Here is a 26,909-nt window from a genome sequence, read left to right as displayed (position 1 = left end):
ATATACTAAGAACTGCGTGCGGCTGTGAGGGTGAGGATAACTGGTGTGGCGTTTGTACAATTCCAAGTTGGTTCAAGTTGAGCTACAATACTAGGTACGACGGTGTTAGACATGATAGAGCCTGGCTGTAGGGATGGTGTATATAACCTACCTGACCTTGTATATAATGATCTAATTAATATACACTCACCGCAGAATAAAACAAATCGTGCCGTGATACCGTAATACCGTAGTTGCACGGGTGAATGGTTGAGGGTAGCATCGGTATTTGCTGTCGAATAAAATGAAGAAGATGAAGTAAGTGGGTAAGGTGAACTCTTCTTGGCGCCAATTAACCACGGTACTTGGGATAATAGATTTACGCATGGGCCATTCTTTTAACTTGTTATAGAGATTTAAACTTAAACCTAGTAAGGGGAAAGGGCGATGTGGGGAACTGTCCAAAGTTAATGGGAAGGATCAAAAAACAAGCTTCGCGCTTCACTAATTTATCGCATTGATTCATTTGTTCCATACTACTTTAGCACCGTTTTCACTCTTTCTCCTTACACAATTCTACCCGTCACACGCATTGTCGCGGTTCAGCCTTTTTTCCTCATACCACTAGGTACTCATTGTTTGGATAATCTTTCTAGTACCGCAACACAATTACAATTCAATTACACAATTGTCTTAACACAGTAGACGTTTGTGTAAGTATTCTTCTTGGCTACCTAGTAGCTAGTACCGTACCTACTTGAGCGTCCGACAGGTCTGACATCACCAGCTCCCGAGGCGCCACCAACTTCCTTTGCGTCGTCTTTCGCGCCATCTTAATAGTCGACATGCTTCTCCCCCGAACAAACCATAAAGAACCTAGACAATAGCCGAGGCTATCATCTTATACTATTTTCGATAACTAACCTTACCTACCTGCGATGCCCGCGCAATACTCGTCCGCCCTCCACCCTGGCGCTCGAGATTCTCTCGAACTTGCCTCCTTAGCTTCTTCAAGTCACGGCCCCGACACCTACTCAGATACAGACTCGAGACCATCCATATCCTCTTCGCGTAGACTTTCGCTAGAACAAGATGATCCATTAGATCACAACAACCCTTTGGCCAGGTCCGGACCTGGTCATGGCAGGACATACTCTGTCACTTCTAATTTCGACTATGCTGCGAACCTTTTCCCCCTCTCTTCATCTAACGCCCCCGGATATGCTCCCTTAGGCGCATCAACAGCAGCCGCGCAACGGCACGGTGGGTTGGGGGGGCCTTCGTTAGAAAAACACAAGACTTTAACGTACTTGAATGGGCTAGGTCTAATCGTTGGGCTAATAATTGGTTCCGGTATATTCTCAACTCCGAGTCAAGTCAATGTCAACGTTGGCTCGCCAGGTGCCTCATTAATTGTATGGGCAATATCGGGTGTACTCGCCTGGACAGGCGCGGCAAGCTATGCGGAACTTGGCGGTGCCATTCCTCTGAATGGAGGAGCGCAGGCTTACCTATCCAAGATCATGGGCGAGCTAGCCGGTTTTCTATTTACGTGGGTGGCTGTCCTTGTACTAAAGCCAGGTGGTGCTGCTATTATTGCCATCATTATGGGCGAGTACCTCGTACGCGCCTTCATCGGAGCCGAAGCTGAGACAGTAGACCCGTGGATCAACAAGTGCGTGGGTCTTGTCGGACTGTTCCTCGTAACCTTTTTGAATTGCGTGTCTACAAAGCTGGGGACTCGCGTAAACGACTTGCTTATGTTCTTGAAATTCATCGCCTTGATAGGCGTTACTATATGTGGGATTGTGGTAGCCCTTACCGGGTTTTCTACTTCTGGCAGTGCCAACACGGACTGGAAAACCCACTCTTGGTTTGAAGGCACGAGTTCAGATGGAAGTCATTGGGCTGTTGCCTTATACGCGGGACTCTGGGCTTATGATGGTTGGGATAATGTAAGTTGCCAGCTTATGAAGATGCTGCAAAATTGCCAAAGCCCCTTTAATACTAACGAGTAACAAACAGACCAACTATGTAGTAGGCGAGTTTCGAAATCCGTCAAGAGATCTTCCGCGTGTAATACATACGGCCATGCCTCTGGTGATTATTTGCTACCTTCTCGCCAATTTCTCATACTTCCTCGTTCTACCACAGGATATTCTCAATTCCACCAATACGGTTGCCGTTATGTTCGGCAATAAAGTATTCGGCCCCATTGGCGCGCTTATCTTTGCGCTCATTGTTAGTGCCTCATGTTTTGGCGCTCTCAATTCATCCACCTTCACAAGCAGTCGACTTGTGTACGCTGCTGCCAAGGAGGGCTATGTCCCAACCATTATCAGCCGCGTCGGTATTGGCTCTCGCGAGCCTGGCATGACGAGTATGAGATCGAGGAACTGGTTTTCCAAGCGATTGCATAGCATAATCGGCGACGAAGACACAGGGCTCTTCTTCACGCCGATAAACGCCTTAGTATTGAACGGTGTCTTAACTGCTACATACGTCATCGTCGGCGAGTTTGGGGAACTCATCACATTCTATGGTGTTGCAGGGTACTCCTTTTATTTCCTCACTGTTCTAGGGCTCATTATCCTACGAGTCAAGGAACCGCATCTCGAAAGGCCTTATAAGACCTGGATTACGACACCGATTATATTTTGCTGCGTGAGCTTGTTCCTACTTAGTCGAGCAGTATTCGCCCAGCCATTGAAGACCCTTATTGTCGTCACATTTGTTCTATCGGGAATACCGATATTCTTTTGGAGGATACAAGGTCGCGATCAGGTCTCCAAGCGGGAGATCAGCTCTGGTAATTCGGCGCCAGCCTGGAAGTTCTGGAAACGATGGCGAAGCTGAAAATTACGATCAAACCAATGACTCCATGTTTGGGATGGCGTTTTCGATAACATTTTCAGCAATTGGACATAGTAACAAAGCATTGCGAGTGAGCATAAGGTCAATGGGAGTAAAAAGGGGAGTCATACAGAAGATGCATCTCGCTGTTGATAGCATTGGTGACTAACCCGGGTAGCATACAGGGCATACAAATATGCCTTTCAGTATAATACAAATGAAGAGCTAAGTAGCAGACTATCGCGCAAGCGTGTACACTGAATGAATATAACAAGTTACAAAGCGTCTAGGTGCCCTGCTTCCTAAACTCATTAACTAGGTGCTAGCATGTGATACTTGTAAGGAGAAGCAACATGATGTATGTAATATTCCAAGTTTTCGCTGGTACCTATGTACGGGCTACTAGGTAAATATTAAACGGTGTATTTGTGATTTTATCCATCCTATTTAGCTGATGACTCATGTGTGGCTCGGAAATCAAGATGGTTGAGAATTTAAAGAGGCTATGTTGTATGAAAGTGTTTAGACTCGTTGTCTCATTCATACTGAATAATCCTGCCTGTCATCTATGTAGTAAAATCCCAGTGCTAATGTGTTATATATTTATATATACAACCCACCATGATCAACAACGTCTCTCCTTTATTATGCACACTCAGGGGCCATACGACCCCAGTCTTCTTCACATAAATACCACAAACTTCCATATGGTGTGAGCCGCGTGTGTCTACTTAACAAGGTCCCTTGCTCCAACCAACCTATTTGGACTCGTAGGCATACCAAGGGCCACAGCGGAACCCTACATACCTAAGTCGAAGCAATGAACATCGAGGCAGACCCTAAGCACGCCTCGGATTCATTGCTCGGGCTCAAATTGTTCCTGTACTTATCCAACTGCCGGGGTATTGGAACATCGACTTGACTGCGCCGGACCGACAAGCGAGCGATGCTCGTCGACGGTTTCCGGTCGTCCCCTACCATGCCCTCGACGAACACACGGGCTGCCCGCGGAAGTTTCAGGCAGAGGCCGCTGACGCTTTCAGGAGCCCAACATCCAAGAAGGCAATCGTTCAACGTGTCTCGTTGGATCCGGAACCTCATCACCGAACAAGCTCAGAATGCGCAACCCCGTCGATGGTGTTGGGCCGGGCCGGGGTCGGTGCAGCAGCGTTGCATTAACACTCACCGGGAGAACTGTCCTCGTCAAAAACATCACCCAAAACGTTTCGATACCTACCTGCCTAGACTTATGCTTTGTTTCTGGATCGATTGCCCAGTTACAGGAATCGCCCCTGGCAAACCCACGCAGATACAACGTGTGGACCGATTCGCCAACTTGACACATAGCCATCGAAATTCTCCATGTCCCTCCCGCCCCGCCCCCGTCCCCCCTCCCTCGCACAAGAAAGCAGACCGCGAAACAGGTAACCCCGATATTCTTCACCACCATACTCCTTTTCCTTGCCCTCCGCAACCGTTTCACGAACGAAGGGCCGGTGATTACGCGCTGCGATAAGCTGGAGGAATACCTACCTACCTAGACACGGAGCCTGCGAAAAGCTTTTGGCGATGGCCGGGGTGCGGGCTGGCCTTTGGATGCATAAGCACCTGTCTATCGTCAGATTATGCTGCGAAGCCAGGCCAACGAAAAAGAACGGGTACTGGGAAACTGTCGAGGGCATCATGGGCCGTGTGGCGAAGGAATAGATGCATTGTAGTCAAATCATTACAACAAGATAGCTAGACCATCACCAATAAATCATACCATGCAATTTTCGGAAACATGAGTTCCAAGTTCGTTGTGAAGTGTTTAATGATGCAATATTTTTTTGGTTCCTCTGGTTCGTATTGATCTCTATACTAAATTCCATGTAGGCAGCAGTTGGTAAACGTAGCACGGCTAGCCTCTTTATCATACACTGCTCTGGCCCGTCTCATGTGTGTAGCCAAGCATTGCCCGAGGATCTGCGATCCCGTCCCCTCTCGTAAAGCCACTTGTTGTTCAGACCAACCGTGCTCCTCTTTCCCGTCATCGGGCTTGGACTGTCCGGAACTCCTCCGTAGATCGATGAGGCAGTGCTGGCACCGAACGTGCTAGCGCCGAACGTACTATTGCCGAAGATGCTGCCAGAAGATCCAAACGAGGAGCGGCGCGCGCCATTCATGGCTTTCTGCAGCAAAGGGCTGTTCGGCGACCCTATAATACTGAAGTTCTTCTCGCCTCCGCTTCCAGTGGTGGGGCTCGCGTGATTCGACGCTGGTGAACCTGAGAAGCTGCGCTTGCTACCCGCAGAACCGGAGATCGAGGGGGTTCGGGAGTATCGTGGCGGTGTGCTATACACGGAGCCAGGCGTGGGCGGCGCGGAGGTAGGCGGTAAGCCAAGTAGTCGCCGTTGGCCGGGAGTCAGAGGGATATCGGAAAGATCATCCTTGGATCTGAGGAGAGGCAGGAGATTGGCGCCTATGTTGAAGAAAGGGATGGCAAGAATGGCCCAGTACACGTATCTAGAGTAGTACCAGACTCTAGAATAATAGTTAGTTTGTCGCATACATCTAATGAGAGGTTGAATGGAAGTCGGAAACGTACAAGTAGGGCCATGATTTTCTGCCCGGTAACACTCGCGCTAAGAAGGTATGTAGGAGAATACATATTATAAAAACAGCTACATTGATTGCAATGCGTGTCACGTTCTTGTCGGTGAATGTGGTAGCATCCTGACGTCGAGTAATCTCTTCTAAGCGTGGATGTCGCCACGTGCCTGGACTGTCGGTAACGGGTGGCGTCGCGGGTGTTGACTTCTTGGGAGTCGTCAAAACTATTTTGGCGGTAGACAGAGACATAACTGTTGTAATTTTCTCCTCTCTCTACCTTTGTATGTTCGAAGTTTGAATACAGATCAAAGATTTTTGCTTTTGGGTGTCGCCTCGGGAAATGAGATTTGGCAGTTGGAAGACGCGAGTAAGTTGTCAAAGAAGGTTGGAGATACTCGCGAAATGGAGGAGAGAAGGGAAGAAACGAGAGGATGGCGAACTCTTTCTGGATACCAAATTATAACATTTGGTTGATATTTGACTTGCTGTATTCGTTAGTACCTAAGGTTAGTATGGTTAGTAAAATGGCGCTGCAAACGCAGGCCTTGTTGTCGAGCTCGTGTGCTGGATACTTCTGCTTTTGTTTTCTTTGAAGGTTCAAGACAATAACTACCTAAGTTAGTAAAGATCAAATATTTGGTTGTCTAGGTCGCCTGCGAAAACAATAGCAATTGCTTGGCTCCACATTGAAATGGATATCCTTAGTCATCCATCCATGGGTCCACTAATCATTGTTGCTGCAGGGATTAGCTTGCACGGGCCACCTAACTGCGTATTCGGTATGTACCTACTTTTAGTAATGACCGGGCTAGTCTAGTGCACCTAGGCAGTGTTTGTTTTAAACGGCAGGCCGGACTTTCTTACTGCGTCACACAGTTGAAGCCCCACCAACACCCGCCAACCCGTTAAACATCCACCAAACATCCACCAAACATCCACCTATTTCATATCCATCTCTCATCTACTTCACAGCTAACTAAACCCTCTCGTCAGCGGCGCATACATTTTGTCACGTTGAAGGAGACACAGCCTTTCCTTCTATATACTACTTACCATTTTGTTATTTGATGGCTGTTAATATTGTATTTCGGACTGCTTTTACTCTATCGATCAAATATACTTACTAGATCCTAATATTTACAACTTTCAGTTGCTGTTACTATATATATTAGGTATCTATTAAGCTATCCGACCAAATATGAGTGTCGGTAGCATTTTGAACCAGTTCGACGAAGGACTGAGTTCCATCCTCAGTCAATGGAATGGCTACTCTACTGCTGTCATTACAGCCTTCGCGCTAATCATCACATATTCAATCATGAACCGAGTAGAACCAGAGACCCATCCTATGCTTCTTGCTCGCCAGGCCTCCGGCTCCCCCGTTCGTAATGATGGAGAGTCGCCTGTCTACCGTGGTCATTCGGCACCTCATGGCATGCCGCTTAATAGTGGCTTGAACGTTAAGGATCCCGGCGCATCCAAATGGGCTCCTGGCCGAGATGGTGACCTGAGGGATGTCTGGCGTAAAGCTGTCACTGGAACTTCCGAAGGTGACAGTCCTAAAACCAAGGGCCGCATATTTACCGTACTAGGCAGTGAGAGAGTCATCGAGCATAACCTCAGTATATAACATCTCCTTCTTAGCTTCAAGGATAAAGCATGGCTAATACAATTTTAGACGATATTACTCGACAGATCAATCTTGTTGGACGCCATATCGCTTCCCAAGGCGGGAAGAAGGTCGCCATCTACCTTCCCAACTCTGTTGAATTCATTGCGACTCTTTTTGCCTGTAGCTTCTACAACTTGACTGCTATCCTGTTGCCTTTCGATCAGCCCGCGGATGTCGTCATTTCGATGCTCCAAAGATCTGGTGCCGATACGGTCGTAACCACTCCCGGCGCTTTCCCATTCGATGATGCTGTCAAAAGCTACCCGGGCCTCCGTCAACTTATCTGGGTCGTTGATGAGGGCAACAAGCATCTCGACTGGAATGAGGTGCCCAAGGGTATGGGCGGCAGTGTTAACGTCTCGACTTGGCAAGATATTCTCAACGATAACCCTGTTACTGCCGGTACGGAACTGCCGGAAGCCGACCCCAAGACCGAAACCCAGGATGTTATTATCTTCTGGCAATCGAAGCCTGGCACACTCGAGGAAATGGTCCGCTTCACTCAAAAGAACTTGGTTTCTGCCATCTCGGCTCAACTGGCGGCAGTCCCGCAGAGGGAACGTTTCTCACCAGCTGACCTTTTCCTGCCATCTTCTTCCCTCTCGGCTTCTTTCCCTCTGGTTCTGACCCTCGCGGCCCTGTACGCCAATTCATCGGTTGCCTTCAACTCTGTCGCAGGCATCAGCCCTGACCTCGTCTTGGCCACTTCCGGTGTCGCTCCTACCGTCGTGGTTGCTACGCCGCAGACTCTCAAGAAGGTACATGACGAAACCCTCACCAAGACTGGCGCCTCACTCTTCACGCGCCTTTCCCACTGGGTCCAGACACGCAGCCTCGTACAAAATGGTGCCATGCCCGCTGCATCCTTCCTCGCATCTTACAACGACTCACTACGCCCCGAGATTGGAACCCCCTCCCCTGGCAAGCTCCGTCTCTTGTACGTTGCCGACCCAGTCGGCACTGATGCACCCCGGCTTTCGGAGCAGACGCTCTCAAACTTACGTGTGTTTACTGGTGCCCGTGTTATTTACGCCCTCGCCGCGCCCAGGGTGGCCGGCGCCGTGACACAGACTCAATTCCACGACTACCGTGTTTCCGGCGACGGGTCCGGCGTACACTTCGGACCTCCCCTAAGCTCGACCGAGATCTTGCTCCGCGATACGCCTACTCACAAGGTCACGGATTCGGATTACACAGGTGACATCGTCGTTCGTGGGCCTGCGGTTGCTGGAGGCGAAGCTGCGCTGGGTGTGGTGGGGACACTGAGGGTGGATAACACGCTTTCCTACGCGTAAACTGAAATCACTTGAGCGATCCTCGTATGTTTCTGTTGCTCTGAAAGCTGAGGTTTGGCGATGAACGGACGACTTAGTGTTGATTAGTGATGGATGAGTTTCGATGTATTGGTACTGACTCTTATATACTCTTGTTACATATCCGCGGTGGGGGAAAAATATGTTGATTAAAATACCTACCTGCCTACCTATCCATGTATCAAATAGGTAGGCAGGTATGTAGGTACTTACTTACCTAGGTAGTTGAAAGATTTATGTTGGTTTGGTCGTGTCGGAGTGAGAATCAAGATATATATCAAACCTACCTACTTAAGTACTTAAGATACCTAGTCTTGACCATCTGTAATTTTACGATAATATAGGCAGCGGTAGCTGATCCAACCCGTTGAAGTGTTTTTGCGATATGGAAACTTTTGATATAGTATCTTCGTTACTATGTACCAAGAGATTTACTAGGCACGTAGGTACCTATGTAGGTAGGTATCCATGAGTCATCATGGTAATCATATCTGTCTGTAGGCACGTAATGTGCCTGCCCATCACATCGCAATGCCTAAACCTGAACTCCCAGCCAAAAAAAAAAAAAAAAAACGAAGCATCATATCTACTTTGGCGCCTAGGGTAGGTAGGGTAGATACCTCATCATGAGAGCATTACATATATCCTCGTCGAACCAACCCTATCGTCATGTCATGCATCTTGTCTCGTGCCCCTTATCGATATTACGGTAACCTTTGGCACCTAACCTTGAGGTACCTAGTAAATTAAGCACCATTCCTATAAACCTGCGCGCCCTGGTTACGGAACATAATCGTATCTTTCCTCTGCATGAGCATAAGCGCGCGATTGAGGCTCTGCTCGCTGAACCCGCGGCCCTCGACCATCTCGCGTCTGAGGGTGGCGAGACTGGTGCTCCAGCCGATCGGCAGCCGCCGTCGCAGTTCTGTCTCCACGCGCGCGACCTCCTCGTTGAGCTCGCGGCTGCCCTGGTTCGTTGTGCCTTGGGTCACGGCGTCCATGGTGGAACATAGGAAGAGGCGGATGGCCTCGTCGACGTGGCGCTCGGTGGCGATGGGAGACAGGGTTAGCTTGGCAAGGGCCTCGGTGATACGGACGATGGCTTCGAGTTGTCGGACTGTGATTGGGATGCTAGATCGCGCATTGGCTTCGAGTTCTGATGCGTGTACTTGCTTTCGGATGGAGACGAAGTGAGACGATAGTTTCTCGGAAGCTTCAGGTGAGAGGCGTGGGGCACAGCGTCTATAATGAGGTTAGAGATTGCCTTTAATAAATTGTGTGAATGTATAGGTAGGCCTGGACTTACGATTTACAGTAACTAATATACCGTCTCATCTTTTCCACGGGAACCTCGCCCTCGACTTGTTCTTCTAGGCCGCGGCCACCCATGTGAATGCCCATGACGTGCTTGGCGATCCGCTCGTCCTTGTCTCTGGTGTGTTCATCTTTGACAATGAAGATCATATCGAATCGAGATAGAATGGTGGTCTGAAAATCAATATTCTCTCCCGGTGTCTTCATGTCGTCGTATCGACCGAATATGGGATTGGCAGCAGCGAGGACCGATGTCCGTGCATTGAGGATCGTAGTTATGCCTGCTTTAGCAATCGAGATCGTCTGCTGTTCCATAGCTTCGTGGATTGCGACTCGATCTTCGTCTCGCATCTTGTCGAACTCATCAATACATACTACACCCCCATCGGCCAACACCATCGCGCCTCCCTCCAAGTAGAATTCTCTTGTTGAATGGTCTCTTTGGACTGAGGCCGTTAAACCAGCAGCGGATGAGCCCTTTCCGGAGGTATAGATGGAGATGGGAGCAGCCTTTTCCACGAATTTCAGCAGTTGTGACTTGGCCGTACCCGGATCACCGAGAAGAAGGACATTGATGTCACCCCTTAGCTTCATGCCGTCGGGCAAAATCTTCTTGGAGCCTCCAAGTAGCAGACACAATATGGCCTTCTTGATGTCTTGGTTACCATAGATAGATGGAGCAATGCAGTCGGCCATGATATTGTAGATATCAGGTCTCCTACTAAGCTCCATAAATTCTTGCTCCTCGTCTTCAGAGAAGATAGAGGAACCTTTTGCCGTAGCATCCATATCCGTCTGGATACCCACTGCTCTTAGATAAGGCGTTCTGATAGCCACTGCGCCGCCATTGGATGAGTTTTTAGAAGCCTTGTTTTGGTAGATGGAGAAGATGCCCATGATTGTGCACCTTGACCCCGGCACAACCCTGTTCGTTAGGTATCGGTCTGCAGAGATGAGAACGTGACGCGGAAGTTCTCCGACAGGCACCTGATCAGGGGCCTCTTGTAGTTTGATGATCTGTTGGTCCACGAATTTGGACTTCTCGTGAATGATGAAGTAGGGGTCGAGTGGACACTTTTCTGTCGGGTCGTTTGCAGCCCTTTGACGACCACAGGTGCGCGGGAGAGTAACACCGGTGAATCCACCAAAAATGGGAATCATCTGGGAGTGTAAACAATTTCGACATTGGACATGTAACTCTGTGGCTTTAGAAGACATGACTGAGGCGCCGATGACGATTCCGGGTACCCTCACGAGTCTCGCGATCGTCTCGGAATCTAGATTGCGGATGGAAACATCTTCGGCGGTGGAGTGGAGTAGAAGCTGGTGTTCGGGAACGACGGTCTTGGGCTCGTGAGGGAAAACGATTCGGTGTGTACATTTCTTCAGTGCCCCTTCAAACTGTTGTATGCTCTTAGATTGATGCCGCTTGACTACGGTGGAGAGAATGTCGGGGAGAATTTGCAACATACCAGAGGAATCAACTCGGCTGGTTCTGTCACTAGTCGATGCGCAAGTTCCTCATTGTACTTGATTAAATCTGTAATATTGACATCGCAATAGTAATTCTTGAGAAGTGCGTTCTCTCTTAGTTGATCTCGATAGACAAATATATTGTCATGTCTGAATTGGAGGATGAATGTGACTAGCTGTTCTTGTACTTGTAGTCGGGTATCTTCGTTGGGTCCTTGATTGGACTGGAACACCGAAACTGAATATACGGATTGGCGATCCATGTTTTGCACTGATTACTAGGTATCTTAGCCTAGATAATTTTTGTATTTGTGCCTTGATATATCTTCGGTATTAAGATTGAATGTGGTGTATGAGTTGAATTATGTGAATTGTGGTGGCCAATGTGGATCGTGAACCGTGGATCGTGGATCGAGGGGTTGAAGAAGTTCAAATATTGTGAAAAAAGATGTACTATGTAAGTTACTAAGTTACCTAGCTTCGCGTTACTTGTTAATTGACACGCGAAACTGGAGACGCGTTTAATTTGGGTCCGCGTTAAGAGCTTACAGATAAAACTAATCCCAATTCGTCATATTCCTTCAAGTCTGCCGATACCACGTGACCTCTGCTCTCTACTGATGTACCTAAGGTTAGGTACCTACATATGTAGTTAAGTCTTAAAAGTTAAGATTAGCTGTCCTCGGGTAGGTACCTGTGGCATTGCCGCACTGGCCATCATCGGGACGCGGCATGTAACCATTTTCTTATTTCTTATTAGCGCATAAGCGCATGTAGATACATAGTGTGTAACTTGAACTGCTAAATCGAAGGACCGTCGGAGCTTACATATGTATCTTGGAAGCTTAGCTGGCTAATAAAGACTACAAGATACAAAACCAACAAGTCAAAATAAAATAATACATCCCAACCGTTTGCGATAACGTACCTACTCGAGCTTGAACCCGTATACAACATCATACCTACAAACGATATTCCATTTCTATCGACACCCTAGTCACTTCCTTCTGTCCCGAACTGAGTTGCGCCGAGATATCGCAACTCTTTCGCGTTGGCGTCTTATAGTAGACGATCGATTAGTTCGCTTTGGAAAGCTATGATTTCCCGGTAGCCCTCAGCGAGCCTTGTCAATAAGCCTTCTGGCTTCCCTCGCTATGTTCTCTAACTCCGGAGCCCGCAAGTCTGTCGACAGCTTGCCACCATTGTCCCCCGGCACCCGATCCGATTTCTCCTTTCATCATCGCCCTGGCTCGTCTGCCTCTCACGCCACAGCCCGACGAGGTTCCACTGCGAGCTCCATCCATTCTATCGGAGGTCACCTCGATACCTCGAGTACTTGGTCTCAGACGGTTCATGAAACCGGTCAGAATGCTATTTCTACCTTGCTTCAACCGCCGATAGTCCGCACTGGATTGCTGCCGCATACATCTGCCCCTGCTTCCAGTGCCCATAAACCACCAACCGCACGAGATATCCCGCCAGTCACCTTAACAAACATACCACATGTCGATATCTCCGAATTCCAACCGTACTTAGCCCAAGTTGGAGCTTTATTTGAACAACTGCGGCGTGTAAAAGAGAGCGACGATGACGGTAGTGATCATGTGTTTGGGCGTGGGAGAAGCGAAGAATTTGCGGGTGTTGTGGATGACGGACACCTAAAGCCGGGTAGTCGTCCGTCAAGTTCGCGAAAGGTATCTGCCTCATCTGTGAGATCTATATCGCCTATGGAATCTCCCTCTATACGCCCACTACGCAGAAGATCCAGCTCAGGTTTCGGTCGAAAGGCAGCGAGTCAAGGGCCGCCTCCTTTGTCGACTATACCGAATGTTTATTTTGATGATGATTTCCACCTAGAAAATCCTCGTACATTTGATGTTGTTAGCGAACGATCTGAGGTGGTTAGACCGCCGCCTGGCTCCGCCGACGAAAAGACCGCTGCAAACGGGACTGCTTTGGCTCCACGTAAAGCTCTGGCTACGAATGCGATATTACAAGAGAAATTGTCTTGGTATATGGATACGATCGAGATGCATTTAATATATTCTATTTCAACCGCTTCAACAACTTTTTTCACTGCCTTGGGATCGTTAAGAGAACTACACACGGAAGCTACAGAGTCGGTCGAGAGGATAAAAACGCTACGCAAGGAGCTTGAGGCTCTTAATCACGAGGTTGCAGCCAGTGGACTGGATATTGTCCACAAACAGCGGAGACGCGAGAATCTGCAGCAACTCAATGACGCCGTCAAGCAGTTGAAGGAGATTGTCGAGTCAGTCGCAGCATGCGAGGCATTAGTAGAATCAGGAGAAATTGAAAAGGCCTTGGAAGGCATCGATTCTTTAGAAAAACTAATTGCTGGCAAAGATACCATCAATACAGGCAAGGACGAAAGTCGTCGTCGCCTAACATATGATTTGAGAGATGCCGTTGCCCTGCAAGGGGTCAGTGGGGACATCTCGGCTTTACGATTCCGCATTGGCAAAGGATTTGAGTCTAAGTTTATCGACATATTACTAGGGGATCTGAGGCGACATGTCGACGCCGTCCCAGCCCAGGATGTACTCCTGAGATGGGGTAGTTCGACGATGCGATCGCGTGGGGCGCATAGTAGAGAATCATCTGCCTATCCGGCTTACCTAGCTGACACAGAAGGCCTTCGTGCTCAGCTCATGCCTGTTTTAGACGGACTACATCGCTCAAAGCACGTCACAATTGCTATCGCATCTTATCGCGAGGTGGTTTTGCGTGAAGTTCGCATGCTCATTAAGCGGCCACTTCCAACCTCCACCGATGATGATAATGAGTCCATGATGTCTGTATCTACGCTGAGTTCAAAACATTTAACTCAGCAGGAAAGATCATCTATTCTCGCACGAAATATTCGGTCCTTAGACGAACAGGACGCCGAAACCCTTTTTGTCAAGATGTATATCAGCGTTACAGAAACATTGAGGAGACTAACAACTCAGGTCAAAGTGCTGTTTGATGTTGCAAGCTCATTGGGGCAAGAACCTATCATCGATGCCGGCTTAAAGTCGCCGCCCCCCTTAAAATCACCACCTCTTAATAGTGCGAACCGCGACATACAAGAAGATATCCATCTGACTATGGACATGGCGAATCTTCTCGGTCAGGCAGTTGACGTCGCTCAAGAAAAGATCGTGAAAGTACTTCGCGTTCGATCGGACCAGAGCTCTCATCTACCTCTTATATGGTTTCTGCGATACTTTACCCTTAACCTTTACTTTGCCAATGAATGTGAAGCGATTTCTGGCCGAAGCGGGACTTCGTTAAAGAACATCGTCAACTCACAAATCAAAGAGTTCATCCAACTACATGGTGACGCAGAGAAACAGAAACTAGCCCAAGGCATGGAGTCAGATCAGTGGAGTGCCAAAGATTTCGGGGAAGAGAGCAATGTGCTTCTCAATCGCATACTAGAAAGCAGCACAAAGGATAGTGCCGCCTGGTTGGAAGGGAGTAGGATCTGGGAATCGCTCTCAGAAAACGATAATAACGGAAAGTCTGGCGGGCGACCGAGAACCGAATCGAACGCGGCGACTAAAGAGAAAACGCGGAGCGCAGTGATAGACGCGGAAATGTTTATACTGCCCAACTCAGCAATACTCTGTTTAGAAGGCATGTCTCACTTCTTACATCTCATGTCCGGCATACCCTCCATGTCCTCAGACGTGTCAAGCTCCCTCGTTGCATATTTGCAACTCTTCAATTCTCGGTGTACACAACTCATCCTCGGTGCCGGTGCCACTAAATCTGCGGGCCTCAAGAACATCACAACTAGACATCTTGCGCTTGCCTCACAAGCTCTGGCTTTTATTTCAACACTTATCCCCCACGTACGCGAATTCGTGCGCCGCCATGCCGGTTCAGGTCCTAATGTAAACCACGGGAATGTCGCAGCCCTCATGGGTGAATTTGATAAGGTTAAGCGCCTTTTCCAAGAGCACCAGAATAATATTTACGACAAGCTAGTGGATATCATGAGCGGTCGCGCCGCAGCGCATGCTAAAAGCATGAAGGCGCTTGACTGGGATCAGAAGACCGAGTCCTCTGTGAATTTATACATGGAAACTCTCACCAAGGAAACTGTTACGTTACATAGGGTGCTCACGAAGCATTTGCCCGAGAGCACTGTCAGGTTAATCATGACGCCCGTGTTCGGTAGCTATAAGAGCCAAATAGGTAGAACGTTGCAAGGACTGGAGCCTAAGAACGAAATAGGGGTAAATCGGTAAGCACTTATTCACATACGATAACAATTGCCGGGTTTTAGGTGGCTAATTTCAGGCAAATTAGGATGGAGTCTGATATCGAGTATCTCACCGGTCGCTTAAGCAAAATAGACGGCTTTGGTGATACTGGTGAGCATTTGCTCGGCATTGTTAAATCCAAAAAGCCAGCGCAGGCTGTCGCAACAGAAACACCTGTTACAACGGAAAATGGTAGTGCTGGCGAGTCTAAGGAAGAGGAGAGCAAGGCGGATGGGGCTACGAGTGAGGAACCTAAGGAAAAGTCTTCGTCGGAGAGCAAGCAGGAATCGTGAGACGGCATTTGATTTTCCACTCATTCGATTTTGGTTGTGTGGTGTACGTTGGTCCAGCATTGAAGCAGGCGTTTTCCTTGTAGACGTGATGGATGGCATACCGAATTAAGACGAGGTTCTGCAGTTAGCCTACTGAGGTAGGTAGGCTAGCTGCTTGGGAGCGGTGTCTGGGTGTGAATGGGTAACTGTTCAAAATCTTAGCTCTCTGTGACAACGAGCGATATGCTTACCCATAGGGGTAGATCAGAGCCAGTATACAGACTATACTCATACCTACCTAGTAGGTACTGAACCTTTCTGTCATGTCGTTGCTATCACTTCACATAACACCCCAGAGATATACTAGATCATGTTTCCCGTTAGTCACGGGCCTTTGCGCCGCAAAGACATATGTCCCTCTGATAGTTGTTACACATCTCTTCCTTTGCAATTTTACTATACCTATGTGTGTGCCTAGGTGTTACGGCAAATCAAGGCTATGAAACGTCGCCGTTTTCGTACGCAGTGTCTACCCATCTATCTAGTGGGATACGTGCTACTCGACCAATGCTGCCTAAGTAAGGTACAGGTATCTATACATGATGTGGCGAGTAACGTCAATCGTCTAACGTCTAACTAACTGACGTTGTGTCATGTCACAGTATCTCAGAGCGTGTTACGACGTCAGGGGGTTTGTTCAATATCTAACAGACCTACCTACCTATTCCTAGGTAGGTACCACTCATATATGTACCTAGTTAGAATAAACAAGCTTCCAAAATACCCTAGAGCAAGCAAGACACTGCCAAGTGTCACTGCATTTGTAAACCGGTACGCAAATCCTGCCTACCTACCTCCCTGACCTACTTATGTGCTTATACACAGAACACCTAGGTATCAATCACATATACTCAGCATCATAGTACCCCGCGCTCCTATACCCACTCCCCAGCACCTCCGCAATCCCCACCGGCTTCTCCAGCGCGCTCGCGAACTCGGCACGCGCGCTCGCAGCCGCGGCGCCGTCGCCAGAGTTCTTGTACTCGCCGAAGAGGACGCCGGACGTTCGGGGGTCGCTGTCGCTCCAGGCGTGCCAGCCCGCGGCGTTGACGACGCTGCTGAGGGCCGTGTTCTGGAACACGACGCGCGCGTACTCGCGCCACGGCCGCCCGAGGTAGTACGCCCCGCCCGGCACGCTGCTGCCAGAGGCGGCGGAGACGTCGCAGTTGTTGAAGACGTAGTACGAGGGGTTGGAGCTGGAGTCTCTTCCGTTGGCTGTTTCTTCTTTTTAGTTTTTCTTTCCTCTTTTGAGTAAAGGGGAGGGGGATAGGCACTAAAAAAAAAAAACCACCTAGGAAATACATAATAGAAAAAAAAGGGGGGGTGAAAGAATAAAATTCAAAAGCGAGTAATTAAGCAGGACCTACCAGTAATATACCCCAGCGACGTCTTCAGCACCCGCACATCCGTCTTCTCAAACCACGCCGCGGCCTCCATCCCGAACACGAAGTCCGTCGCGCCCTGGACCAGCGACCGCGCGAACAGCTGGCTGCCCTTGTTGCTCAGCACCGTGTCCTGGAACCCGCGGAACTGGCACCCGTAGTACCCGCTGTCGGCGTCGGCGCTCAGCGCCACCGCCTGGCTGCCCTCGCCGTACGCGTTCTCCACGTCCACGTTGTACAGGCGGAAGTCCGCCGCCTTCACGCGGAGGGTGGCCGTCTCGTCGTTGGACAGGCCGTCCTTTTGGCTGCGCTTGGAGGTTATGGTCGCGCTGTTGCTGGCGTGGCTGGATGTGTCCGGGGTGGAGCCGTAGATGGTGAGGCGGGCGGCGCGCGTGCTGATCAAGACTTGCTCGGAGTAGGTCCCCGGAGAGAGGAATATGCACTGGTCGGCTGAGTCGCTGGTGGAGAGGGAGTCTACCGCGGCTTGGATGGTGCTGTAGGAGCCGCCGCTTTTGGCGACGGTGATGCAGCCGGAGGGCGCGGAGGTGCGGCTTTCGCTGGCGGCTAGGCCGGCGAGGGCGAGGGTGGTGACGATGATGAGGGACTTCATGGTGGGAGGTGGTCAGACACACGATAGTGTCTGTCTGTTACTTAATCAACTAAGCTACCTCTCCTATGGATATCAAGAATGTGAAGTGAGGTGAGGTGCGGTGAAATCTTCAATCGCATACTCAGGTAGCTCAGGTAGGTATTTATCGGCTGATAACTAACAAACGGTCTAGTGCGTTCTGTTACATGGAGATATATCCCATATGGATGCATGTCACCGGAGATCAGATGAACCCTTTCTCCGCACCGCCTTCAGGGTTTCTTTTTTTTTTCTTTTTTTCCACTCTAAACGAGATCTACAAGATGGATATATGCTACCCAGGGTAGGGAGGTAAGGAAGATCGTGAAACATACAAGGCTTGGCTACACTTTAGTCACGACAATTGGCACGCATGTTTCTTGGTGTTGGATAAATTGAGTAATATATGCTAGGGAAGTAGGTTTAGGGCATTGAGGCATAAGTCCAATTTGTTCCTTGAATATCACCAACTTCGAAGTCCGCTTATGCTGTTATTAATGGCCCCTATTCCATCACTTTTCTCCTATGATGCCGCCCCTCTCTACCTCTTGGCAGCGGAATGGTGTCATGTGATAGATGACAGGACAACTCCGTGGTCCGATCTTGTTGTTAATATGAAGCTGTATCTTATTTTTCTTCACTTTCATCGTCCCCATCGTTAATACTACTGAAACGTAGCGTCGAATGCCTCTACCACCTGCGGAGGGATATCCCGGCACGGCTTCAACTTGCCGTCCACGACCAATTCCTCCAGAGTAGCTTTCCGGTAGCCCTCAACCTCCCAGACGTCGCTCGCCGTCACCTTTGCCAGTGTTCCATCTCCCCACGACTTGCGGCACCACCACGGCAGCGAGAGGGGGATCCCTCGCTCTATGCAAATCTCGATCTCTTCTTCGACTTTCTCTAGGCTATGGGTAATTATCTGCGGGTCTGTGCCGTGCTTCTTCTTCTTCAGCGCTGAGGCGATTTCGCGCACGGTGGCTTTCAGCTCTGGAAGATTGATGGCTCGCCCCTGTAGTTGCGCTGGGGGCGTGCGAGCGAAGATTGAGGCGTAGGCTGCGGCTACGTAGTCCCTTGTGCTGTGAAGATGGTGAGTAGGTAGGTAAGCAAGCATCTAAACTCATCTCGTGAAAAGACAAACGCGGTACTAAGAGTAGTAGAGAAGAGAAATCAAAAGGGGTTCCTGGGACTTGGATACACAAGAGAATTCGTTAAGGTTCTTGCCATATGTTCATCTGCTGATTCGCGCTATCGCCAATAGATATGATTCGATTTCCGGGCACATCAACCCCCATGAGACTAAGATCAGATGTTTTAGTTTCCATACTCGATCTCGTATTCACTCTTCCTCTCGAAGGCCCACGTGGAGTTGACCTACCTGATGGATAGCGACGACTCAGCGAAACAGCCCACAGCTACTGTGGCGGTGGGTATGCCAGCGTCCTTAGCTGCCATCTCTACCTCGTACTTCTTCCTATTCACCGGAACCCGCAAGCCTTCCTCATCGCGTGCAGGGAACCCGAGTTCCGACGGCACGAATAACTGAACATTGGTGCTTGCGAGTGCCCTGACGAAAGCCGTGCTGCCTTTCTATGCCTTCGTGGCCGACTAATGAGCTTTGCGTATTTGTTAGCCTCAACACGAAAGTTCAAACAAAATACTAAAGCTGAACATCGCGTAGTGGCGGTGAGCAAGTACATCAGGATATCTACATCTTGTAGAACGTCAATCAGCTGTTGCTGATTTTCCACATCGACCTCGGCCTTGGCGACGCTCGGTGGTAGGCTGGACACGTCGGAGCTGGTCCGGTAGAGCACCTTGATCGGTGCGCCGCTGGACACGAGGGCATCGACGATGGCGAGCTGGCCCAGCCTCGATGGCCGTACACGGCAATGCGGTTGCATGACATGTTGTGTAATGTAAGTGAGGGTGAGAATAGCAAATTCACGAGAAGATAAAGGTTATTCAGGTACGGTAGGTACTAAGCACTTGATTCGATATAAAATTGCTGTATTTTATTAAGTACGCTATTTATACAAGAGAAGCCCCTGTCTGTGCGCGCCATAGTAATAGCCCGAGTTGCACGAGCTGTATAGTCAGTCCTTTAGATATCTTGCAGCCTAGCTCGAACGTTGGTAGGTAGTTATTTGGACAGCTTATAAATGCATCATTACTTCGGCATGAGTCATATACGAAGTGTACACACAGGTATGGATGAGAAGTGTTTATTAGTAGCTTGTGCTAAGTCCTTTGGAGAGGTATTCGATGAACAGTTGATATACAACGTACACTTAGGTAAGCACCGAAGAGTATAATATCGTTATAGGTGAAGTAGACAATAGTTTCCAAGGAAATAAAGAAGAGGCCCAATCTTCGGGTCGGGGCCCGGAAGGAGTAGAACAAATAATACTGGAGCAATCTTCCCGCTTTTTCGGGTACCACTTACACTGATCGACGGCAGTGGGGGTCTTTTGTTCCTCTAGGACAAAGCCGCTTAAAATATGGCACTTGCAACAATGAAAGAAAGGATGAAAACGTGGAGTGCAGGCTTCCTCGCTGCAAAAGTCCGGAGTCGGGAGCGTTCATGCCAGTATCCGCCGGCACTTGACAAAGATCCCGGATACCCACATATATGTCACTCTAGTAGGTATACCGAAAGACGGGACGGGACAGCTATCAAAGAGATAATCTAGGTAGGGAGATACGTATGTAATAACTTAGGTAATGGTAGGTCTTACTAAATCATCTCTTACCTAAGTGATGTGCGCCGATTTGGTGCATATGGAGCGAACCAGATAATTAGATAAGCTTACGAAGACAAGAAGTTTCTATTTCGAAGGGGAGGGGGGTGTATTGTCTTGTCTTGTCTTGTCTTGCCTGTCAAAAGCCGTGCTGTGCCTGTCTGCCCAGGTGTCATCAAGGAGCCGACCCTGGCCTACCTGCACAGCATACCAAGGTAACACTTACATACTTCCCTAACCTAGTCTGGTACCTATCTGCACAGTAGACTTATAGGCACGACATATGCAGATGATCTGCAGACAATGAGAAGAGCAGAAATGGTGACGATATTCGCAAGGATACACGTATACCTATACCTACCATGTAGGATAGGGGACTTGGGGTCGCTATCCGCTCCATTGCAGATACATAATAAAGAAACATGGAACTGGGATGATGTACATATTGTATTGTACATCCAAAAACAAAGGAACTTGGCGTGTGCGGCTTTTCTGATCTCCCCTAGGTTTGGTTCGGTGTCCCCCCCTAAAGTCAAAAAGTCTCAGATTCTTATTTGGACCGCGTGTCGTCTTGGCGAAACGCTGCTACATGATGTCGCACATACCTAAGGTACCTACTTGACCTTGCATGCTATACTTATGTATGTAAAAGCTCAGGGCTGTCGACTCCTTACATACAATGCGTTGTGCGTTGCCATGATGGGGCCATCATACCTACATATATGCCTACATACATAGCTACCGACGGCATACCTAGGTAGGTAGGTAAGCATGTAGGCAAGGAGTATCGTTAGCGAACTAGGTAAACATCCATAACTACCCTACATGACCAGCAACCCAATCACCAAACCATCTCAACTCAATGGCGTTTTCTTTCTTTGTGTTTCCGTTGCACACCTGTTCCTTCGTGGCGCAAAGCAAAGAAAAGAGGGGGTCTAAGCCAAACTCGAAACCAATGTCCAATAGGCCAAAACCAAAAAAAAAAAGAGGCAGAGGAAGAGGAACTCCCAACCCCAACCCAACAAATCACACGTACCTATAACCGTAGCACATGATGATTGATGTGCCGCTCCCACTACTAGGTACCTAGGTATGTATGTCCAATATCCTACCTACCAACCTACACGCCTACATATTTCGAAACACAGCCTAGGCCGTGTCCATGCGGCTACCGTTGGCGGAGAAATCCACCTATCGTCAAATCAATCAATCAATCAATCAATCAATCAATCAATCAATCAATCAATCAATCAATCAATCCATCCATTCATCCATCCATCCCTCAGCCGCTTCTCTTCGCCAAACCACCCACCCCACCTAAACCCGGCCTACTATGTAAGCCATCGCCGAAGTTCCAGCGAATCGCAACTAAGCATCTATCTATTGCACCAAAAAAAAAAAGTTCCCGTCCCTCCAAAAAAGAAACCCAAGTTCGTTTCATGAAACATACATGCGCCCTTCTTCTCTCACTGCTTCTAGTTAGTTTAGTTCCTTCTTTATCATGATACCGCCTCGCCACGTTTTTCCAAGCAAGGAGAGAGTGAAGGGGGAAGAAAAAAAGGGGGGGGGAGGGGTATTGTATGTGTATGGTATGGGGTTTGAAAGGAGACATCAGGAGGGGGGCCACGCAATCCTCCCTGGAATGTTTTTTCTAGCAAGAGCGCCACGCTGAATAGGACCAATAGGTAGGTAGGGTAAGCTAGCCAACGTACCTAGATAGGCACATCGAAGCTATTTTAGGTCAGGTTAGGTTAGGTTGGTTAGTTGTAAAAAATAATTAGCTTTTGTTTCCAAGGAATAGTTACCTAACGAGACAAAAGGGAGAAGGATAAAGCAGGATTTTACACAAGCCACGCGAACAACAAAGGCAACGGATAAGTCTAAACTCAAGCTCTCACGTGCAAGCAGAATGGGCCGTTTCAAAAGCCTGATAGTTACGAGTTCAAGTGGTTTATTTTCCATCTATAGATCAGAGCTAGCTAGTGCGACAACCGGGGCATATCGTCAACTCGCTGTGTAAAAAAAAGTAAAAAAAGCAATGATCTATCTTCAAATAGTATAAACAAGAATAATATTCAAAAAACAAGAAACAAGCATACATGAGTGTAAGCGAGTGTAGAGAAAGTTCATAAAAGTCTTTTGTTCGTTCATGAACGGAATATGCTTGGTTGGATCTCCTATGGTGGGGAGCTTTCGCCGCGGGAAAGAAGTTGTTGTTTGCCAGCACGACCCTCGAGGTCGTGAGTGTGGTAGCAGAGCAGCTAGGCTCGCGTGAAATGAGGCGAAAGCTCCCAACAAGGCAGATCCCAAGCATCTATTCCTTCGTGAACTCGTTAGATACCCCGTGTAAAAAAAAAACCAAAACACGCCACTTTTTATTCCGGTGGTGAAGAGTGCTGCTGCGCCGAGCAACCACTCCAGTGGTTTCCCCAAGTCTATGTCCTGAAATTGGTTGACGAAATGCGATGCCACGAAAAGGGCATGGCCGTGAGAGAGAGAAGTGAAAGTTGTAGAGCGGGTATCTCAAAAACCATAATCGTAGCACCGTCGTATCATCGTCGTTGAGCGCTCAGCGCATTGCGTCTCAAAAGCAAGATCAATCGACCAACAGAGCTCGCTTAGGCCGACAGTTTGCCGAGGACGTAGTTGCGGGACACTAGCATCGGCTGGGCATCACGGGCAGCCACATCGGCAGCTGAGTTGCCAAGGGTGACAATGATGTCCGTCTCCTTGGTCGTCACCGTCTGGATGTCATCAGGCAAGTAGTAAGCGGTGGCACAAGGAAAGACGAGGCACCCAGAAATGGCGGCCTTGACCTTGGCTTCCAGTTCAGTAGCCGGGTACATTTGCTTAACACCATCGTGATCAGAGGGGTTGACGATGGCAGAGACATCAAAGTATGTCAGGTCGTTCCAGCCTTGGAAGGTTACCCTGATATATTGTGTTAGCATGTTGGACTCCGATAGTGAATATCACACCGGGGAACTTACTCGGCAAGCATGCCGGGGACATTAGCTGCACCTTCGCTGACAGAGTAGGCGTTGCCAATCCATGAGAATGGAATGTCAACCTTGACCTGGTCGTTTCCGGCAATCTTAACGGATTCGATGGATGGCTGTCCGGCACTTGGGGTGAAATAAATTTGGCGGGTGGTCTGGTCCTGGTTGATGAAAGTCATCGAGTTGGCACTGGCTAGAGTAGCGGCAGCGGTAGCGAAGGCGGCGATCTGGGTAGAGAAACGCATTTTGATATATTTCTTATTTGTAAAGAGAAATGTTGTTTAGTTGGTATATATAGTTATATATATTTACTGGCTCGTTGCCAAGTTGTATGTGGTTATTGGAAAGTTAAGACACCGTCAAGGAGGGTTCGGCTATGGTAAGTTTCCACGTAGTTGAGTCTTCTCGAAGGACTGTGAATACAGCTAGCTGTATAATATATAGAATAGCTTGGTGATGAAGGAATGTATCACCGAAAAGCTTCAAAAGGAAGGAATGGTAGTAGCTACAAAGAGCGGAAGCAAAGTATCAAGAATCAAAAGATGGTTGGTGCAAAGGAAGGAACCGAAAAGCATCTGATATGCAGGGTAAACGAAGCCTTTTATAAATGAGAGGATACAAAGACTAATAATGGCGGCCGACTGACGGCCCTCCCATTGTTCGTTCCAACCAATCGAATATCTCGTTTCAATACAAGATACAAGAGATAGTATCGAGCGCTCTCAAAGAAGGAGCAAGGGGTAGAGGTCGAGGCCAATCCCACAATCCATCCAACCATTTGGGGCCGTGGCTGTATCAAGAAAGCATAGTCATCGCCCAGGGTGTCGATTGGCCAGCCATGACGACTGTGGATGACATTGAACTTGTTCTTGAACGAAGGTTGCACCCCCAACCCAAGTGGTTAGTCATAAGCCGCGCAGTCAAACGGTTCCCTATAGGCGGGATGAACTAAGTAAGTTCACGGCGGCGAATATCAAATGCCAAGGGATCACACTGACCCTGTACCTAGTATACAGAACAGTTATCCAATATAGTTAGGTACCCACGGAGAAATTCTAGAAGGTAACAATAAATAGCGGCATCCCCATCGAGATGTGCGTGGTCTAAGGCGCGGAGCTTGGCAGACGGCAGGCTTAGGGCAGTTGTGTGTGCGATCCTGGTAAATTTTACCTTAGGGCTGACGGATAATAATAGGGGGGAGGCGTGAATAGGGGGGGTGTGGGCGCAAAGCTGAGACGACTACGAACAACTTGTAAACCAACCAATCCGAAGCGCCGGATGGGCAATCCGCCAGGGTATGAAGAGGATCACAGAAGGATAAACGTGACAAGGGTTGATCAATACATATGTAAAAAGAACAAGAAAATAATTGATTTTTTTTTCCACCTGCATTAGCATATCCTTGGACCTGGGTTGGTTCTAGAACCCGATTGGTTGGTTCCTGAGATCTTGTGCCTGGTACCTGACATAAGATCCATGTGGCATTCCAAACTACTACATAGTTGGTATGATGTGGCATATTCTGAGAGGCACACTCTTACCTCGTCACGTTGGGAAATTCGACCCGACAATTTCATCATGAGGTATAAATCGCCGCATAGCGGTCTGCGTGACCGGGTAACTTAATCAGTACCCAAGTAGGAGGTAGGTATGTATGTAAATAGATAGCACTTGTCATTAGGCTATGCCTTCAGGTCCGGATGAGCTTCTTTGTCCTGCCGAAATTGAACTCAACACGTGGAACCAGTTGGCAGTGACCTTCACAAGACTTCATATGTCGTTGGCATCGTTGACAGACTGTTGACAAGGTCAACCTAGTTTGGCATCGTGGAGAATGTCAGATGCGATGTGATTTCGTGTCGTGACCATGGCACGGAAAGAAAAAAAAGAGCAAGGAAAAAAATTATTCGTTTGCTCCATAACCAGTGCAACTCACAAAACACATGTGGACAACACTGTCAAGATATTAGGCGCATGTGAGCATTTCGAAAGAACTGGGCTGCTAGGTATGATTTTGTTCAGGCATGCCGAATTTTCAACTAACAAATTTTTAGCGCATAAGAGATTTTATGACAGAATCAGGGACACCGGATTCTAGAACCCATGCTAACCTGTCCGGGGGTTCAGGACTCTAGAAAGAGGCAGAAAGGGACATGAGGACCCCTAAGTTACCTAGGTGGATTTGGAATAGTTGTCGATACCAGTATGTCGTTGCTTGGCGGGTATATGAGTAATAGAAGCTGGCCATGAGGTTGGCAATTCTCTGTGAAGTGGGTCTCAATTAGTATCACACATCCTATAGTTAATGGTTAAGAAAGTCCGCTTTCGTCGCCGGAATCGAATCGGGTTCCAGGCCCATGGTTTAGAACCGACTAGGCAGACTAGATACCCGCCAGTCCGGACCGTTAGACGCTAAGGCCCGTGCCTCCACACCCTCGTGGGCGGGACGGCTTCGGAAAGGTCAAGAGATCAAGGAAAAATGGAAAACGCCCTGAAATTGCTTTTGCCACGCCCATCTCGATCCACCATGGCTTGCAGGTATTGCTAAGTCGGACGGGATGAGATGCACATATGTGTCAGCCATCGGCCAGCAGCCAACCACAAAGAAGCCGGTCGGTTCGAATTCGGTCGTTCATTTACATCAAAGGGCATTGGTTGAGAACTTAGGTCTGCTCGTTGATTCAGCAAACATCTATCACCGACCCGTTGACCGAGCCGTTGCCTGAGGGGCTATATACGGCTAATTGATATTATAGATCCTTGTTAGTGAGGTGTATATCCAATAGTAAACGTTTGAAATATGTAGTTTCAAAATAGCGTGCAGAGTTTGCAAAGGGGAAAGGGAAGATAATTAATATAGTTTCGTATATTTCGACTCTTTCTAGGTACAGTAGAAGCGAAGTGGCTCTTGGCTGAATATGTTTACTTATACTTGGCCGTTGAATGTTGAGCTGAGCTCTTTCTCTACGATGAAAGAGGCCCTGGATAGCAGCTCTTCGTGGGAATTAGAAATCCAGGTTGGCTTCCAGGCTTGGAAACTGCGAAGTGTGAGCGGAACCACCCTTTTATCGCAACCAAAGACAGAGATGTGGCACTTTACAGTCTTAAGTGCGCTGCCCCTAAGTTAGATACCTAGGGCTGAGAAATACTAGTGTAGTAGTCAGCAGCATTACCAATAAAACGGTGCTAAGAGTTTCTTCTTTTACTTCTCAGAGCTGGTGCTTGGCAGGCTCGCTTGTTGAAGGTCTAATCGATGTTGACGGGGTAGTCGGTAGAGTCGGGGATAGAACTGGGCATCGTCCAAATTTTTCAGCAGCCCGATGTAACAGAAATACCAGCATCGGTAGACTATTGGCG

At 48.4% G+C, this 26,909-nt stretch overlaps 8 protein-coding genes across 8 annotated transcripts; 3 read left to right on the top strand and 5 right to left on the bottom strand.

Moving 5' to 3' along the window:
* Positions 1-716: 716 nt before the first annotated feature.
* Positions 717-3,028, top strand: GGS25DRAFT_285608 (amino acid permease-domain-containing protein). Its single transcript, XM_049257508.1, has 2 exons — positions 717-1,934; positions 2,005-3,028. Exons 1-2 carry the CDS (start codon positions 918-920, stop codon positions 2,833-2,835), a joined length of 1,848 nt encoding a protein of 615 aa, XP_049116777.1. The 5' UTR covers positions 717-917; the 3' UTR covers positions 2,836-3,028.
* Positions 3,029-4,624: 1,596 nt separating this feature from the next.
* GGS25DRAFT_285587 (NPCC-domain-containing protein) lies at positions 4,625-5,764 on the bottom strand. Its single transcript, XM_049257507.1, has 2 exons — positions 5,420-5,764; positions 4,625-5,355 (listed from the first exon to the last, which is right to left on the bottom strand). The coding sequence occupies exons 1-2, from the start codon at positions 5,671-5,673 to the stop codon at positions 4,767-4,769; spliced, it is 843 nt and encodes a 280-aa protein (XP_049116776.1). The 5' UTR covers positions 5,674-5,764; the 3' UTR covers positions 4,625-4,766.
* A 531-nt stretch (positions 5,765-6,295) lies between these two features.
* On the top strand, positions 6,296-8,773 carry GGS25DRAFT_491053 (uncharacterized protein). Its single transcript, XM_049261051.1, has 2 exons — positions 6,296-7,046; positions 7,103-8,773. Exons 1-2 carry the CDS (start codon positions 6,623-6,625, stop codon positions 8,389-8,391), a joined length of 1,713 nt encoding a protein of 570 aa, XP_049116775.1. The 5' UTR covers positions 6,296-6,622; the 3' UTR covers positions 8,392-8,773.
* Positions 8,774-8,899: 126 nt separating this feature from the next.
* On the bottom strand, positions 8,900-11,714 carry GGS25DRAFT_491051 (MCM-domain-containing protein). Its single transcript, XM_049261050.1, has 3 exons — positions 11,196-11,714; positions 9,716-11,124; positions 8,900-9,651 (listed from the first exon to the last, which is right to left on the bottom strand). Exons 1-3 carry the CDS (start codon positions 11,457-11,459, stop codon positions 9,156-9,158), a joined length of 2,169 nt encoding a protein of 722 aa, XP_049116774.1. The 5' UTR covers positions 11,460-11,714; the 3' UTR covers positions 8,900-9,155.
* Positions 11,715-12,253: 539 nt separating this feature from the next.
* On the top strand, positions 12,254-15,884 carry GGS25DRAFT_285498 (Vps54-domain-containing protein). The gene is made up of 2 exons (XM_049257506.1): positions 12,254-15,451; positions 15,517-15,884. Exons 1-2 carry the CDS (start codon positions 12,351-12,353, stop codon positions 15,761-15,763), a joined length of 3,348 nt encoding a protein of 1,115 aa, XP_049116773.1. The 5' UTR covers positions 12,254-12,350; the 3' UTR covers positions 15,764-15,884.
* A 759-nt stretch (positions 15,885-16,643) lies between these two features.
* GGS25DRAFT_521799 (pectinesterase) lies at positions 16,644-17,794 on the bottom strand (the record flags this gene model as incomplete). The annotated part of the gene is made up of 2 exons (XM_049264115.1): positions 16,644-17,017; positions 17,170-17,794. The coding sequence occupies 2 exons, from the start codon at positions 17,792-17,794 to the stop codon at positions 16,644-16,646; spliced, it is 999 nt and encodes a 332-aa protein (XP_049116772.1).
* Positions 17,795-18,476: 682 nt separating this feature from the next.
* On the bottom strand, positions 18,477-19,716 carry GGS25DRAFT_521798 (NmrA-like family protein; the record flags this gene model as incomplete). Its single annotated transcript, XM_049264114.1, has 3 exons — positions 18,477-18,891; positions 19,191-19,402; positions 19,525-19,716. The coding sequence occupies 3 exons, from the start codon at positions 19,714-19,716 to the stop codon at positions 18,477-18,479; spliced, it is 819 nt and encodes a 272-aa protein (XP_049116771.1).
* A 3,303-nt stretch (positions 19,717-23,019) lies between these two features.
* Positions 23,020-23,975, bottom strand: GGS25DRAFT_285279 (uncharacterized protein). The gene is made up of 2 exons (XM_049257505.1): positions 23,544-23,975; positions 23,020-23,484 (listed from the first exon to the last, which is right to left on the bottom strand). The coding sequence occupies exons 1-2, from the start codon at positions 23,795-23,797 to the stop codon at positions 23,172-23,174; spliced, it is 567 nt and encodes a 188-aa protein (XP_049116770.1). The 5' UTR covers positions 23,798-23,975; the 3' UTR covers positions 23,020-23,171.
* Between the last annotated feature and the right edge of the window lie 2,934 nt (positions 23,976-26,909).

Source organism: Hypoxylon fragiforme (assembly GCF_022984875.1).
Source record: "Hypoxylon fragiforme strain CBS 206.31 chromosome Unknown GGS25scaffold_5, whole genome shotgun sequence".
Classification (NCBI taxonomy): domain Eukaryota; kingdom Fungi; phylum Ascomycota; class Sordariomycetes; order Xylariales; family Hypoxylaceae; genus Hypoxylon; species Hypoxylon fragiforme.
Note: the sequence above shows the minus strand (reverse complement) of the source record. Positions and strands in the feature narration are given on the sequence as shown.